Source organism: Mixophyes fleayi, unplaced genomic scaffold (genome assembly GCF_038048845.1).
Source record: "Mixophyes fleayi isolate aMixFle1 unplaced genomic scaffold, aMixFle1.hap1 Scaffold_30, whole genome shotgun sequence".
In the NCBI taxonomy this organism is placed as follows: Eukaryota; Metazoa; Chordata; class Amphibia; order Anura; family Limnodynastidae; genus Mixophyes; species Mixophyes fleayi.
The window spans coordinates 1,559,246-1,576,590 of NW_027447042.1; the positions used below are offsets into that span (position 1 = coordinate 1,559,246).

The following is a 17,345-nucleotide window of genomic DNA, read 5'->3' on the forward strand; positions in this document are numbered from 1 at the left end:
TGCTTTTGGGGTGTCCTCCCTAATTGTGCATTAATATTTCTGGCTGTCAAAAGTCATATCTGTCAGCAGTATCTACTAAATAATTTTTAGCCCCACCCTTTCAGCACCTGTTATGGCCTATAAATTGATTTGAGCAGCTTCCACTTTTGTATTTGTCTGAGAGGCATGTTGGTGTCAGTAGCTGAGGGGGAGTGCTGACATTGGATTGCTATTTGGAGGCTTCTGGGGTACCTCTTTGGTAAGTTAGCTCTCAATTTAAAAACACATATGTATGGCCCAAATATAGGGACTCTCATTGTTTAGAGTAGGACCATCCTATATGCAAAAGCGCCTTGGCGTGGCAGGATGGCTTAAACATACATTTGCAAATGTGTGCAACAAAGACTTTTGCATTTTTATCTACAGTAGAAATGGCAGATCTGTTGCTGGCTATAGCAGTGTGCTGGGGAAAAAATGTTGTGTGTATGTTCCTTGCAGGATAACCCCACCCTTTCAGCACCTGTTATGGCCTATAAATTGATTTGAGCAGCTTCCACTTTTGTATTAGCATAAAATACAGGCAACTTTCTTGTGACCTCTGTTCAATACAGAGAGCATTCTAGTGACATCTATCCACTGCAGAGATATTCTAATGACCTTCCTACATACTTCATTCATACCATACAAAGAGCATCCTACTGACCTATATACAATACAAGCAATATCCTAGTGACCAATATACAATATAGAGAGCATCTTAGTGACCTATATACAGTAAAGGCAGCATTCTAGTAACCAATATTCAATACACAGAGCATTCTAGTGATTAATATACCAGCACTCTGACAATATATAGCATTCACAATCAATATATCGGCTTATTTCCCAGCAACCAGACCTGACACTAAATTAAAAGCAATCACATTTAATGAATAGCCCTCCTTCTCCCCCAACTCAGCCCTATATCCAATTGCTAGTCCACCAACCATCCAGCACACAAAAAAGCAATGTTAGCAAACTAGTCCTAAAGTTTCTATCTTTACAAAACACTTGCCCATATATGCTGAAGATAAACTGTTGTTGATAAATAACAGCAGAAAAATGAATAAAAATGTTTGGAAATTGTCCTATCCCACTGAATTTATTGCAAATTAATTAAAAAGTTAGTAGATATATACTTTAAAAATATAATTTTTTTCTTTAAATATTTCTTTTTAAACTACTGGTAGGGGACATTTCTTTATAAACTCGATCTTTCTCTTGGATCTATTTTTGTTTCCATACAATGGCAGACGGCAGATACATTTAAACAGGTAAACGCAATAGACAAAAAATATAAGAATTCCTTGAACTAAACTGGCTTGGGGCGATATAAAAGCAGTTCTTGGCAAGCTGTTCAATCAGTTAATTGATACTAAATAGCGGGAAGAATATATAATTTCTGCTTTATCTGGTGTTTGTGGTGTGGCATGGGTTAACACTCGGAACGATTTTATAAAGGAAACAGAACAAAACGAGCAGATTAGAAACACACATATGTGCGGTTCTTGAGCATTTTAATTAGAGCAATCACACTTCACTCCTTCCTTTGAGGATTTATCCTTCCTTCAAAACAGCTTTATTCAATTTTATACATGAAAGATGACTTTTGCACATTCAGTGGAGTATTAAATTATCACTAAACATCCAGCCCTCTGTCCGGTGTCTCTGCAGTCTAAATAAACAACTGTAGTAACTGATTACCAGCACTAAACATCTTTTCCTTCTCTCTTCCTCGATCACTAGGATGATCTAGAAACACTTCAGGCAGGTTTAGTAATTCCTTCTGCATGGTAGCGTTCTCCTGGCATGCAAACTGGGAATGACCAGTGGTGAGGGCACCCTGCTGACTGAAACCTTGCAGAATAATGCTTATCCTGACCTCACTCTGCAGATAGCTTAGGTTGCTAAACAGTCACTTTAGAACTGCAGTTTTGAGATGTCACCCAAAATGTGCAGATGTCTTATTTAAAGGGCACCTATCATGCAGTTTTGACAAATCTCAAATTAATAATACATCTTCAGCAAATGCCTAATTGCAGTGTACAGTTGACACGCACAGCATTTTTGGCAAAACTAGTACTAATGATGTACTCATCAGCCTGACCCATTTCACCCAGAAGATATTTGTCTCCTTCAGAACATAACAGTTACCTTATGAGTGAATTAACCTGTACACTGTTTATTTTATAGAAATTAATTGAGTCCAGAAGTTCAGGAGAAGACAAATATCCTGTGTCTGAAATGGGTTAATGAGTCAAGTTGTGTCACTGCTTTCATCTCTCTCTCTTGTACTTCCTGCTATAATGCTCCCAGAGTAGGACTGGCCCTCTGGGGTAACGGAGAAATCCCTGGTGGGCCCCTCTGCTAGAAGGCCTTGCACCCTTTCAGTAAGGGGCAGATCCAATACCATGGACTCAGGGCCCCCACGGACTGCCAGGGAGTGGAGGAGCAGCCAAATAAATGCATCAGTGGTGTTGATTAGTTGCTAATAACATGAAGCTTTCATTTTCAGTGTACAATTGATATGTAGGATTCACCACATTGGTCTTCTTCTATTGTCTCACACTTTTGCATATAGCATTGTTCCTAGTGTCAGTGTGTATGAGAAATGTGTGAGTCTGTGTGTACAAGGGCACCGAGAGGGGTTGGGCCGGGTACAAATTACCGGGGCCTGGTCTGCCTGGGAGGCCCAGGTTCCCCAGTCAGGTTGATTCTTTAAAATAAAAAAGTTCCCCAGTGCGGGGCGCACCCGCAATTTTTTTGAAGGGGGGCTATGGGACAGAGAAAGCGAGCTGACAGCAGCTCCCAGTCCCTGGACAGTGTGTGACATCATCACACACTGACACTGCATCCGGCAGAGGAAGGAGGAGGAGCTCCATCTCTAACACAGCACTGCTTAAGTAAGTATACTGCGTCAGGGGGCCTCATGCTGTATCTGGGGGAGGGGGGTTAGGCTGAGTCAGGGGGGACATAGGCTGTGTCAGGGGGTTATGCTGTGTCGGGGGAGGGACTTATGCTGTATCTGGGGGGTCTTATGTTGTATCTGGGGGGACTTGTGCTGTATCTGGGGGTGTGTCAGGGGGGGTTAGGCTGTGTCTGGGAGGACATCGCAGTCAGCAGTTGATTAGCATATGGTGCTGTTTAGCATTTAGGTCAAGGGTCACTACCCCTCGTCAAAGTCATCAGACTCTTGCTCCGCCTGTGAGGAAAACCCCTTGGCCATATTTATAGAGGGCACGCCATTGTTAAGTCCAGAGGGGGGCATAGCAAATCCTTATGATAAAGTTAGCACCTGCCAATAGATAAGGTATATCCTGGGTTGATGGTATAATGGTCTGACCTTTCAACCTTTATTGATTTTGCAAAGAATAAGCTGACTGCCCTGCTCTCACCACCCCACATTATTCAATTTGTATTCAATATAACTGTGTTCTTCTATCAAACCTTATTCGTTGTTAGTGTCTTTTATTTGTTAATGCTAAGTTGTTGTAATAGATAGGCTGGATCTTAGTGCTAATCACAATTGACACTGGCCTTCCACGGGTGCAGAGTCTAATGAGCTCCCTTGTGTTCACCAAGAACCGCCGCAAGGTGGGATGTGCTTAGCTCCCAAGAGCTCGCAGGTCACGGTCCTCTGGTCTGTCTCTAGATGTAGCACTAGCAGATGAGAGAAGCAGGTAGGAACATGCAGTCAGACAACCGGATCTGGTACACTATTGGGTGGCACAGTACAGAATCAGCAGGCAGTCTCAGTATGAGGAGATTCCTAGGTTAGGTACACGGTCAGGTGGCAGAGGTATAAGCTGGAGGCAGAAGCAACGTCAGACAAGCCGTGTCAGGAGCACAGGATCACAGCAGGGAATAGTCAGCAAGCCAAGTCGGTACACGAACGCAGATGAATCAGAATAGTCAAACAAGCAGCACTGGTACACGGGAATCCCCATCCACTAGAAAAAATTATCATTTGGCATGGCAGCGATGGTCCCTTTTTTATCATCATGATTCAACAACACTTCTGAGCAGCCTTCCGCTATGATGGAGTTTATGTGGGGACAGTATGAGGAAGGGGTTAACAAACATCTATGACTGCCATGCTCGCAGACATCTCTTTCATGGCTAGCAGGGATTTCAAGACCCCACAAAGTCTTTCCTTATAATAAAAGCTCTAAAAGGTTGGTCAAAGTAGGGACCCACGATAGCAGATAGGAGAAGACCGATAGACCTTAATATATTGGCCAGAAATATTGCAATATTGGGTGAAGTGACCACAGATCAATATGAGGAATCCCTCTTTAGTACAGCTTTTTCCGTGGCATACCACGGGGCTTTCAGAGTTAGCGAGTTGGTAGCCCATTCCAAAGATCCCAAGGGTTCACCCCTCCTAGCTAAACATACCGTGCTCGATTCTGAATTCCATATAATGTAAAATAATCAATCTCAGATCCTACTCAAACGTTCACAGTTTCACGTAGGTTTAGACCCTACATTATATGACACACATTCATTTTTCATTTCCGGAAATTCAAGCTCTTGGGAGATGGAAGTCGGGTATTTACAAGAAATACATTAGACCCGATCAATCGGTCTTTCATCCCTCTGCTTTCCCTTTTACCCCCTTCCATCCTCTCCCTTCCTGGCGGTGGACACAGGGCTCTGCTGCTTGCCGCTTTTAGCGTTGGCGTGAAGGAATTTATTCCTGTATTTCTGACAGATCAAGGCCTGATTAGTGGTGGGCCTCCGGGGTTCTGTAGGTTGTTTACCTTCACATGGGTTAGTGCCTTTCTCTCCTTTTGTTTTTTGCTTTTTATTCCTTCTTAACTATTATGTCGCAGTGATGTACGTATGAGTTAACATTTGGTTTATATATTTAGCTGCTTCTTTACTTGGTGTCGGGTTTTCCTCATTAGCCCTAGCCGTTATATGGCTAGATTATTCTAATGCAAGCAGTATAGAGAGTCACAGTGGTTACACAAGTCGCATGGCATATTTAAATAAGTCCTCTGCTATTTGACATGGCCTCTCATATTTTCGATTTTAGGTATACGCAAAAAGAAGACCCAAATATGGGCAGTGGGTCATTCATACATCTTCTGGGTGAGCAAAACTGAATTGGCCCATAATTGGTCCTGTTTTTCACACCCAGTAGTTCGGTGGCTGGGGAAAATTGGTTTGAAATGGTCCGAACTTTTACCGCTGCTGACACAGGAGATAAAGTGCCACGTCACCCTGGATTTATTGGTCATCCATCTAAGTGGATGTCCAATTTATACGGGATGGGGTCTGGCAAATCGCTGGATTTAATTATACAAATAAGAACAGATTTAACCAGCATGATGCAATGTTGGCCGACAGTTAAGTTATGTTGGTCCAATATAGTTCCCTGAACGTTTCCACAGCCACCATGGTTTCCCTTGTCAGGAAAATTAATCAGTCATCTAGCAAAGTTATATGATCGCTAGGAGGTATAACCCTTTGCTGAAAGTAGAATCACCACACTTGTTTAGACCAGACGGTGTACATCTAATGGAGGAAGGTATAAGGTTTTTCATTGATCAAATCTTTTGGAAATTAAGAGCCGTTGTCAGGTCAGTTAGTGGCTGTCTATGAGTCTGTTAGAGGACATTTTTGTTCAAAGCAATGATGACTGCATGTGTTTCTTTGCAGGTAACCTTGGTTAACAGTGGAAGAACAATGATCTCAACCATCACCCTCCTTTTAAAGCTTCCAGTATATTCTAACTCAATCAGCATGGCAGAGTGATCTCCAGCCTTGTCCTCAAGATCAAAACTTAACTACATTTTTATATCAGGTTTTTACTTCATTTTGGAGGAAATAAATTTCTCTCCCTGTCACAAGTTTGCACCCCCCAAAAGTCTTCCTCCCTAGGCTGCAGCCTAGTCCTCCTATAGGATAATCAGGCCCTGTTCAACACACTCAGCAAATCCTAACCTATGGCAGAGCATCTATTAACGTCTTAATAAGTATCCGCAAATCATTTGCAAACCTCTAATTACAAGCGGTTCTCTAGTTCGTCATCATCATCATCATCATCCACTACTTACACTTGCCCCTGACCACCTACAAATAAAACTGTTTTTTCAGCCCTGTCTGTGACTATGTCCCAGTCTGAATCTATACGCAATTGTTTGAATATGCCCTTACTGTACATTGCTTACTTTAGAACACCCCTTACCTCTGCCCGTCAGTGTGAAAAAATGCATGGCAATGCTACGAAATCTGGCAAACGTCTCTCTCTGAATAAGGGCCCTTATTTCTATGACATATTTCTATGACATTTGAACTGTGTGTTACTAATGCAAACCAGTGGAACAATTTTGACTTGATGCACACTGTGCCCCTCTTTTGGGCAATGTTTGTTGTTGTTTAGCTTTTTTTATTTTTGTACAAATATTGAAAACTAAAGATGAAGAATATAAGTGAAAAAATAATAAATAGTTACAGAGACTCAGTGATATGCCATCTCAGAATCACGTTGTTTGGCAGACTTAAAAAAATTCTGCATACATCCTCTAGAAAACATAATAAAATACTTACTTTCCACCCTTTGCAGTTAATTTGCACATCTTGTCCTCCAAAAATATATTATGTTTTTATACTTATGCAAGAATTAGATGCATTCTCTATAGCACTACCAACTATTGGAGCAAAATGTTGCTTGTAATTTGCACAATTTTCTTGGGCCCATCACAGCACAGTCTAATAAAGATTTTTTTCCCTCAATTTCACGAGTATTCACCATCAGAACCAATCTGTATTTTGCATACAAATTCATTTACACACTTTTGCTCATTTGTGAATGTCTATGTAAAGGACGAACTGCCCTATTATCCCCTCTCCACGCTTCCATTGTGTTCTTCACAATAGCACTGGTGCATTTGTGGGCAGCACGATGGCTATGTGGTTAGCACTTCTGCCTCACATCGCTGGGGTCATGAGTTAAATTCCTGACCATGGCTTTATCTGTGTGGAATTTGTATGTTCTCCCCGTGTTTGCGTGGGTTTCTTCCAGGTGCTCCGGTTTCCTCCCACACTCCAAAAACATACTGGTAGGTTAATTGGCTGCTATCAAAATTGACACTAGACTCTCTGTCTGTGTGTGTGTGTGTATGTTAGGGAATTTAGACTCTATATAAATAAATGGTGATGATGTTGATGATATGCACACACTGTGGGGAAAGGCTGCAAAGCGGTTAATATTGGGAAGGCTGCAAGAGGTTAAAATTGGAAAGGCTGCAAGAGAATAATGTTAGGAAGACTACAAGGGGCTAACAATAAGATGGCACTCTGAGGATATGGTGGTTTATGGGACAGTGATTGTGAAGGAATGGTTTGAGGAACATGACAAAGAGTTTAAGGTGTTGACATACCTTCAAATTCCCCATATCTCAATCCAATTGAGCATCTGTGGGATGTGCAGGAAAAAAAAGTCAGAGCCATCATCAACATTTATTTATATAGCGCCAGCAAATTCCGTAGCGCTTTACATCTTGACCCATCTCACAACTTACAGTACAAGGATCTACTACTAAACATCTTGGTGTCAGATACCAAAGGACACCTTCAGAAATCTTGTGGAGCCCATGCCTTAACAGATCAGAGCTCTTTTAGCATCACGAAGTGGACCTACACAATATTAGTCAGGTGGTTTTAAGGCTATGGCTGATCAGTGTATACTAGGATATCACTGTGCTATATAGGAATGTTGAGCTAATGTGGGAATTGCAATGAAATCTGGATATACACACACACAACCACACACATACATGAGGAATGTACTTATACACATTTAAGAGATCATTAATGGAAGTTAATGGACCTATAGGTATTGTATCATATATGTTGAACTGTTGAATATGTTATGTGTGCAAGATTATATTATTGAAGATATATTGTAACATTGTAAAAGATGCTATTTTATACATAGATAACCTGCATTGTGATTGTGGGTTTTACACTGCCTTGATAAAGTAACTATTGTACAGAGAATTCTATGATGGATGTATGTTATTCATACTTTCCGACTTTTAAAACCTCCCCTCCAGTCAGGTGACAAGTGCAGGAGGGGGCGTGATGGCACCATTGTGTAACCGTGGCCCTGCCTCCTGCATTGAAATACTGGCTTTGCATAGTGGTGGGCAGGACTTGATGATGCGAATCTCGTCATTAAGCTCCACCAAGACCCGGAAGGATGCATACACTTCTGGGAGTCCAGAGGAAGGGGGGTGCCCTGAAAATTGGAAACCTCCATAAATTCCAGAGGATAGGCAAATATGATGTTATTAAAAGTGCTAAAAATGACTGGAGTAGATGTAACTTAAGAGGAAAAATGTGAAACATGTGTGGGTAATTATCAAGATTAGGTAGGAAGAGTATACGGAAACTGTGAGTATATAATAATGTATGTGGGTGTCATTGGGGGACAATGACCAAGGCAATCATAACAACAACACCAAAATAATTAATCTAATACATCTTTCTTTACAGCGAGATATTCCTACCATTCTAATATCTACACAAGCAGAAAAAGCATTTGATAGGGTGGATTGGGGACTTCATATCTGGTCTTCTGAGACACATAGGTTTGGGTCCCCTGGGATTCCATATAATTTTAGCACTCTATAAATCTCCTTAGGCTTATATATTAAAGATTAATGATCCCTATCAAAACCATGTAATATTTTAAACTGCACCAGTCAGGGTTGCCTGTTATCACCATTGAACTTCATCCTCTGCATGGAAACCCTTGCAAGAGCAATTAGAGCCAATCCTGAAATTCTTGGAATTAAAGTAGGCAATAATGAATGTAAATTAGCACTTTTTGCTGATGATTTATTAGCATTGATTTCCTATCCCGTGACATAGCTCCCTAGCTTGATGACTGAATTTCACACTTTTGTAAATCTCTCAAATCTCAAAATAAGATTTTCAATCTGTGGCCATAAACCTACCACCCCTTTTCCGATAGTTGAAAACTCTAAGAATAAATTCCCATTTTTCTGGCACCAACCTCATCTTAAATATCTTGGAATTCAATTGATCGAAGACCTTTACCAACTCTTTCATTCCAACTTCTTGACTATCATCTCATCCTTAAAGACTGACTTGGAAAAATGGCATTTTAAAAGACTTTGCTTGGTAGAGTTAACGTTATTAATATGAACATACTTCCTAAAATCCTCTACAAAATGCAACTCTTCCGATCCATATTCCCTCAAAATGGTTCCAAGACATGCAAGGCTTAATCAGATGTATTATTTGGGGTAAAAAACCTCCCCGCATTCAACAATAAATTTTATTCAGACGCAAACACTTAGGAGGACTTCAACTCCTACACATATGTAGTTATGCTAAATATGATCTTGGAATGGACTAGGTCCAAAGAATTGCCTACACTCACCTCACACACATTCTTACAGCAAACAACCTATTGGATCCTCTTCAGTCAGGCTTTCGCTCTCAACACTTCACAGATTCATGCTCATTAAGAGATTTATAAACAATACTAAATGTAGTTAAAAAGCCATTTGCTTCATCCTGTGTGATTGGATCCCATTTTATTGTTGCTTCAGTTTTGCCTATGTTCTCTATTTTGGCATTAGGTCCACGAAGGGGAGCTATAATTAATACAGGATACATAATATATTAATAGGCCTAGAATTTCACATGACATCCTTTGTACAGTACATCTTGCACCTTGAATAAAAATCAGATTAATAAAATATGGTAATACCTCCTTCCTTGTAATAGAAATATGTAGTATATGGAGCTTCCACCCTTTCCTCTAATATAGGGTTAATTGAAAGCCTGTAACGTTTATACGGTTTGAAGACTCCTATGGGAGAGAAGCAATAAAATAAACAATTCTACAGATATTTCTCAGATACTTCAGAGACTGACAACACATCAGCATAACTTTGTGTGTACACAGGCTATGTGTACACACATTGTTGTTTTAAATCAAATGGCTCATGAAAGCTAATGGTCTTCAAAAGAGAACTTGGCGCCAATTTGCAGATGTGAGACACCAAAGGTGAACTTGTCTTTGCAAAAATAACGAACAGTAAAGACAGCTGACCGGCTATGAACAACGAAGTCAGGGTTTTGCTCACAACTTCGATGTAGGTGGGAGACTGTGCAACTATATACACCAGGTTACTGTTAAGCATTTCTGGAATACTGAGTTTCTTGTTCTTAACTATGAAATAGTTTAGCGTTTGCTAGTAAGATTATGGGCAAAGCCAATGTTCAGTCTTAGAAGTTCACTAGGAACTAATGACACCACTAAGGCATGAGGCCCAAAATGTTCATACCTCAGTGATGTCACTAATTCCTAGAGAATTAATGGGCTGCATTATTGGTGAACCCCACAAATTGGCTGCCTCCGCTGTGGGTAACACTTTAACGTATGGATAGCCATCTTTATCATAGTCATAAAAGCATATAAGAGAATTATAGACAATAGGAAAGAAGTCCACACTTGTATTATTTTTCCTAAATTTGGATAAACATTTTACTATTGAGCTGCTAATAGCACATTAGGCTGGTTTTCTTAGCTGCTCTTTTTTTATCACTCATGGATTAATTTCTATAATGATCCATACCTAAAGATCTAAGCTAAACACGTTTCATTCATTTTCCATGAACTGATAGACATACATCAAGGAGAAGCTGGTACCTTTTTCACCTGTCCATTCTGATGTATTCTCCACAAACTGAAAGAATAGAATACAAGGACTTGTTTCCATATCTACACACCACTCTACCACAAATCTCTGGATTCTCCAATCTGTAACATTCCAGGTCACAGTCGTGTTCTCACTCCCTGTTGATATCTGAACGTTATCAAGCAGATTCTTAGCTGGAAAATACAATGTGTTCATAATAAACTGTCAAAATAACCATTATCTTCCCATTATCTCAAATTAGACTTTCCAAAAGTAAAAGGGTTGTATGAAAAAAAAATCGCATTTACATAGCAGCCCTGTGTGTTTATGTCTCCACCTATGGGGACACAAGAGCATAGGACACATTCCAGGTCTTCTGATCCATTTCTTCCTGTATTCTCTTAAAAATTTGGTCAGCAATAGAAACAGTCTCTCTAGAGAAGCAATAATTAAATGATCCCTGGTAAAATTATTTAAATAACCCTCTCCAAAAGGAGGAGGAACTTCTGGAAATACTATTTACATAACAGCCCTGTGAGTTAACACCCAACTCACTCTGTTTTTAGAGCTTGACTTTTTCCAAAATCCCTTCTTTTGGATAGATTTATTTAAATATTTTCCCCATGAAATAAATGGTTTTATTAGCAGGGTGATAAAGCACGAATTAATATCTAGGATGGTTGCACGCCAAAGTAGAGGGTGCCTTAGAACTTACAACTTCCTGTTATACAAAGCATTATAATTTTATTTTGATATTTAATCAGTTCTGAATTGTATTTTATTTTATATATGTATTGTGGCAAAGAGGGTTATTTGCCACTCCTCTCTTACATGGGGCGAGGAGAGATCCCAAAGTGTCTGCAGGTAATTGCTGCAGAAAGGGTTAAATTCTTACAGAGCGAGACTGCAAGGTTTAACATACACTAATAGAGGACATGGTCTAATGCGGTAATTAGACTAAAGAGAGGGGTTTTTGTATTAAAACCAGTATTGTTCTATTGTGCAGGGTGACCAATGCCAGCTAGTTGGCCAGTGACTAGGCAGGAGGACTGTGTCTAGCCAGAGTTAGGGTCTCCTGGTGTCATCCTGACAAAACAATGCTGTGTCATTTGTGATGTAAACAATAAAAACACAAGTAAGAAGTTGTTGTGTCTGTTACCTGCTGGTTGACAGTATCTTTTTCTGTGTAAATATGTAGCACATATGTGGCATTGACACAATTGAGATTATAGACTTAATATTTGGTAGCACAGCCTTTTGTCAAAACAACCACTTCCTATAGTCATGGATGAGCATCCTGCACCCCTCTCCTTGCAGTTTGGTCCACTCTTCTTGTGCAAACTGTTCCAGTTCTCCCAGATTTGAAGGATGCTTTCAACTAACTGCTGTTTTCAGATCTCTCCATAGGTGTTCTATAGGATTTAGATCTGTACTCATTGCTGGACTCTTCAGAACAGTCCAGCATCTTGTCGTGAACAATTCCTAGGTGCTTTTTAAAGATACTACAACAGATTCAGACTTAATGTTGCTTGAGTGATCACAGTGGAGGGACTGCAGGTGGAGCTGTTCCTAAATGTGTTATTGTGTTGTCACTCTGTATTATTGTAATGTACTCTGTTGTAAATTTAATTTCCTCTCATGTTGGAATTACATGCAATATGTGTTCTGTCTGTACGCAGTTTAATATAAAGTTATTATTCCACAAAGCACTTCCCAATGTGTGCCTATGGATAGTGTATGAAAGAAGCACAATCTGCAACAGGTTATGGGCCTACACACAAGCATAAAGAAGCCCAGACAAAAGCATAAGGCACCCAAAAACCAGAGGCCCAGACATACAAGCAGCAGGAATTCAGTCACAAGGACCTAGATACAAGAAACATCTCTGAGAGAATCTGCATGTGAGTAACCAAGTATTATACCTCAGAGGGAATAAATATATACAAAAGAGGAAGAAAATTGCAAGAAGCACAGATTTTAGACTAGCAAGTAACCAAGCTGTCTAATGATAAGTATCAACTGTGGTAATTTAAAATTGAAATTCTGTGGTCTAAAGAAGAGAGATTAAAAATCAAGACTGTAACAATAAAACCAGAAAGACATGTGCAAACCATAAGTGTACTACTTGAGGATGATCAGCTAATTTATATAAGACATGAGAATACTGCTAAGGGTATGTGGGATGCACAACATAAAATATTTACTTTAAACAGCAAATTATTTCTGCTAAGAAAACTGTACCAAATGAGACTTAGCAAAGAAAAGACTATGCAAGAGCATATTAATAGATTGCTGAAAATTGTATCACAGCTCAGATCTATAGGAGAAAATATAGAATGCAGCCACATAGTAGCCATACTCCTGTGCAGTTTACCGGACACTTACAGTTTACGGATAAATGCTCTGGAAAGCAGAACTGACACTAAATTTTATAAAAAACCAAACTCATGGATGAATATCAGCGCAAAAAAGAAATTACACAGGATAACATGGAAAGCAACACAGAAAAAGCACTTAACTTTACAGATACCCAATTGCCTAATAAGGAAACAAGAGCAAAAAGGCAGATAGACTAGTTAGTCCATTAGCTGGAGAAAGTCATCACAGACTATTTGAAAGATATTCTAGTTTCCTCTCATGTTGGAGTTACATGCAAGATGTGATATAACTGCACAGTTTAATATAAAGTTTTTATTCCACAAAGAACTTCCCAGCGATTCCCTATGGACAGTGTATGAAAGAAAACATCAACATCATATCGCAAAATCTGCTATCAATACTGTTGTACGAGAGAATACCTACAAAACATACACCAGATGGTACATGGTTCTCACTAAATTACAAACCATATATCCCCATATATCCAAACTGTGTAGGTGAAAGTGTGGGAAAAGAGGAACCTTTTTACATACCTGGTGGGACTTCCCAATAATACCCCGGCTTTGGGGATACTAAACCTACTACACCTGATTACTCAGGTTACTAATATCCAATTACCCAAGTACCCCTTGATTACATTACTCAATAGATACATTTTCTGATATACTATTATATGTACAGCACAGTTAAGCTCCAAAATTGGCAATGACTAGAAGAAATCATCACAACCTTCCAGAGATGTGATCATTAATAGAATCTGGCACTCAGTCTCTATGGAGTATATAACTAGTCTACTCCATGATACAGTTAAACATTTTTCTAAAGTTTGGGATTCCTGGTACCTCCATAACAACAGCAATCCCCTGGTAACATCATAACTTCCCCAAGATTAATCTTACTGGGTGCCCTGAATCTCACTTTATTTTCCACACCTATCAACATAACACAACCTACTGTTCTTGAAAGTTAAAGAGACATCATAGCTACTGACCCTTCCTCCTCCTTCAAACCCCCCTCCCCATGCTACCTCGTCCCCACCTATGTGCTCTCCCATCTGCTTCTCTTCTCCCTGACTGTAGAGGTACCCCCATCCCCACCATCATTTAAATTAAAAGAAAACAATAGTCCTTTAACATTTAACCTGAATTGATTGGTCGCTCTACCCAAGTTCTCCTTCTGATCTCACTTTCCATTTTCACAATCCCAGCAGGCTGACCAAAGGGTTCTAAATGTTTGTATGTTCCTCTATTTGTAAACATTGTTATTGTGGCTTGTACAGAATTCTTATGACATATGTTTAACGGTTATTGTGACCTATGTTTTATTTCCGCTGCTACAAATAAAAAGAATAAAATGCACAATAGTCAATTACTAGCTCCTTTGCTACTGACCTTTTTCATTATTAGCTGGAATTCTCAGTGTGGCGTTAGGGGACCATCCGGCAGAATTGTAATACGCAACAGATATTATGTAAGCCTTATCGGATATATTCAGCGATAAATCATTCTGGTCTGTGGTTTTTGTTTTGGCAGCAAAAGTCTTATCCTCTGGGAACCATTGAACCATGTAGCCTAGTATTATTCCAAGTGATCTTATATTTGATCTTTCCTATAGAAAATGGAAATAAATTGGCAGTAGATGTCACATTACCATAACTAACATTTACTGTATTACAGCTTCGCAAATATGGATGCTGAATAATATATACAAATATTCCTGTACTATGCGTGCCGACCCTGATTCTTAGAGCTTTTATGCACTGGCCAAGTATTTTTGTGGCTATACCAGATGTCACTGATGTAACTAGAAAGCCATGGACCATGGTGGGAATTTTTTGCCTGCGCCAACAAACACCTCTCTCATTTCACTTAACCCATTAAAAAATCTTGTACTTTGTTCTCACCCTTTAGCAGAGAATTAAAAGTGTGTTCTGAAAGCTGCACTGGTGCAAACTGTAACATGTGCACCAATAAACCCAACAATTACATTTGGAGGTAAAATACATAGCTCAGTGTGATATTGCACTCCAGCTCTGTTAAAAAAGTAAAGCAATACCCTCTACTCCATTTACTACACTCTTTAGGACAGTGTCCTGATGGCGTCTCATACAGGACAAAAAGCTGATTCTGGAGGCATTTGAATTATTTTAGCATCACTGGCTCTACCTCTGTGTATGAACCAACCAATCCACGCAATGTATTACGGTCAAGCAAGTCAGCAAAGCTGTCAGTCACACTCTGCCTACTTCGAGAAATGCATCTTTGTTAACATGGCAAGCTGCAGCGGACTAAAACGGAGTATGATGAACATATTAGGCCTGATTCATCAAGGCATGTATCAGTCGATTTTGATGACAGTCTTGTATGCATGCTATAAAATGTATTTGCAATCATGAACAAATGTAAAAATGTATTTTATGCTCAGTAGACATTGACAACATCCTAATAAATGTATTTCATGGGAAATATATATAAAAAAAGAAGCAAAAAGTGTTTTTTTTGCTAACTGTTTAATCATTAATGCCTATATTATTGACATTTTTAATATATATGCAGATATTATATAATTATTTTTTAAAAAAATCTGTGCATTCTTTTGCGAATTTATAGTTCACATAGGTATTGCACATATCCTATAGCGTCTTGTGTAGTAGCAGACCTGCCCCCATTTCAACAGCACACATATCTTGAGATCCGTGCCTTGATGAATTCGAGCATGCACAAAGTCTAAATACGTGCGTTCAATACTAAACTACTAAATGCATGTTGCGCTAAGTATGCGTGTCTTGATTTTCAGGCCCATTTAGTTTAATATAAATACTCCAGTTATTTCAAGTATATTTTGCATCTCAGTAATATACAGCATTTGCTATTTAATATTGTCAAATATTGTCTTTACATTCTCTTAAATGAGGCTTCCCACAGAACTCTGTACCCATATTGATTAGAAACTATTCTGTATTCTATTTGTAATGAATCAATGCACTTGTAAATTGCAATTTTTATATTTTTTAATTTTTGCCTATCGCTCCTGATCATGAATTGACTCTTTCCCTCTTCCCCTTCTGTGTTGTGGAAAAAACAGTTGCCCCTAGATTCATGCAGTCAGACAACCATGAAAGATTGAAATAACCTCTGGTAATTCAGAGCAAAAGGCCAGCTGGTAGCGCGAATTTGATGCCCACTTATTATGGAGTAATAGTATTCTGATCAGGGCTTCTTATTGGATCACAGCAAAATAAGGGTCGATAGAGCAGGGTTAGGAGATTACCACTTGTGATCTTTAAGCACAAGTCTCACACTTGGAAGCCAAGAATAATGGTAACCTAAACATCAAGTCATGATTAATGTAATGTTCTTCAATAAACATATTCATGACTAAAAACATAGAAGATGTAGGCAGAAAACTTCCTACAGGTCCAATTATTCTGCCATTTTTGAGGGTTGTTTTTGTTCCTTAATATTTTGTTTTTAAGTCTCATCAATAGCCATGTGTTTGTCTCTGATATTTTTGAATTATTTTACTGTATGAATCCCCACCACAACACCTGGGAGAGTATACCTTTCTGAAAATGTTCTGCAAACTATTTGCTTCTTTCCATATTTACAACGTTTTGTGGCCAATAAAATATGTCATGCAAATCGAGTTTCCCAGAAGAATAAGCAACTTCATAGAGGTGTAAAATTCCAGCAATACAGTCTTCTAGCTCCGCTTTAATTCCCCATTTTGCGGAATGATATTGTGCACTTAGTACATATGTATTTCACATTGTTTATTCTCTATGAATAGAGCAGGAACAAAGACTGTCTATTCTTTCTCATCTATGGAATGGTTACGGTAGCAATAGCAACATTGATGGGCAAATTGTATCAGCAAAATCTGTAAAATTTGGTGGCCAAACAAAATGAGGCTAATATTTTGCTGAACAATTTAGAAAAGTGTATTTATCTCTAGTTGTAAGTGTTCCCAGTACTCCAAACACACCTCAGAGCAGAATGAAACCATCATTGTCCCAGCTTTAATTATAGACTATAAATTCTGTGAAATGCGAACTGAAAATTCAGGTTGGAATGTTATTCCACAGAAGTGAAGCAAAAGGGAAACTCTACAAAACATCCTTTTCCAGTACCAAATTTGGCTTGTGAGAAGTTCCAATGCAACTTCAATATCCCTTTAAATAGAAAGGGCAATGAGAAACAATGGATGCAGTGATTGTCAAGCACTGTCTTGCTTCGCTCATATATAAAAAGTGCTCTGTCT

The 17,345-nt window shown here is 39.1% G+C and overlaps 1 protein-coding gene across 1 annotated transcript; it reads right to left on the reverse strand.

Annotated features, from left to right (window-relative positions):
• Nucleotides 1-9,498: 9,498 nt before the first annotated feature.
• LOC142128025 (interleukin-31 receptor subunit alpha-like) lies at nucleotides 9,499-14,689 on the reverse strand. The gene is made up of 4 exons (XM_075194348.1): nucleotides 14,477-14,689; nucleotides 10,718-10,900; nucleotides 9,773-9,874; nucleotides 9,499-9,656 (listed from the first exon to the last, which is right to left on the reverse strand). Exons 1-4 carry the CDS (start codon nucleotides 14,649-14,651, stop codon nucleotides 9,499-9,501), a joined length of 618 nt encoding a protein of 205 aa, XP_075050449.1. The 5' UTR covers nucleotides 14,652-14,689.
• Nucleotides 14,690-17,345: the final 2,656 nt, after the last annotated feature.

Coding starts and splice junctions, on each gene's coding strand:
- LOC142128025 (XM_075194348.1), bottom strand. CDS start 14,651: ATGGTTCAATGGTTCCCAGAGGATAAGACTTTTGCTGCCAAAACAAAA. Junction 10,901..14,476: donor TCCAGCTAATAATGAAAAAG/GTCAGTAGCAAA, acceptor TGTATTTTCCAG/CTAAGAATCTGCTTGATAAC. Junction 9,657..9,772: donor TTTCTATTACAAGGAAGGAG/GTATTACCATAT, acceptor TATTAATTATAG/CTCCCCTTCGTGGACCTAAT.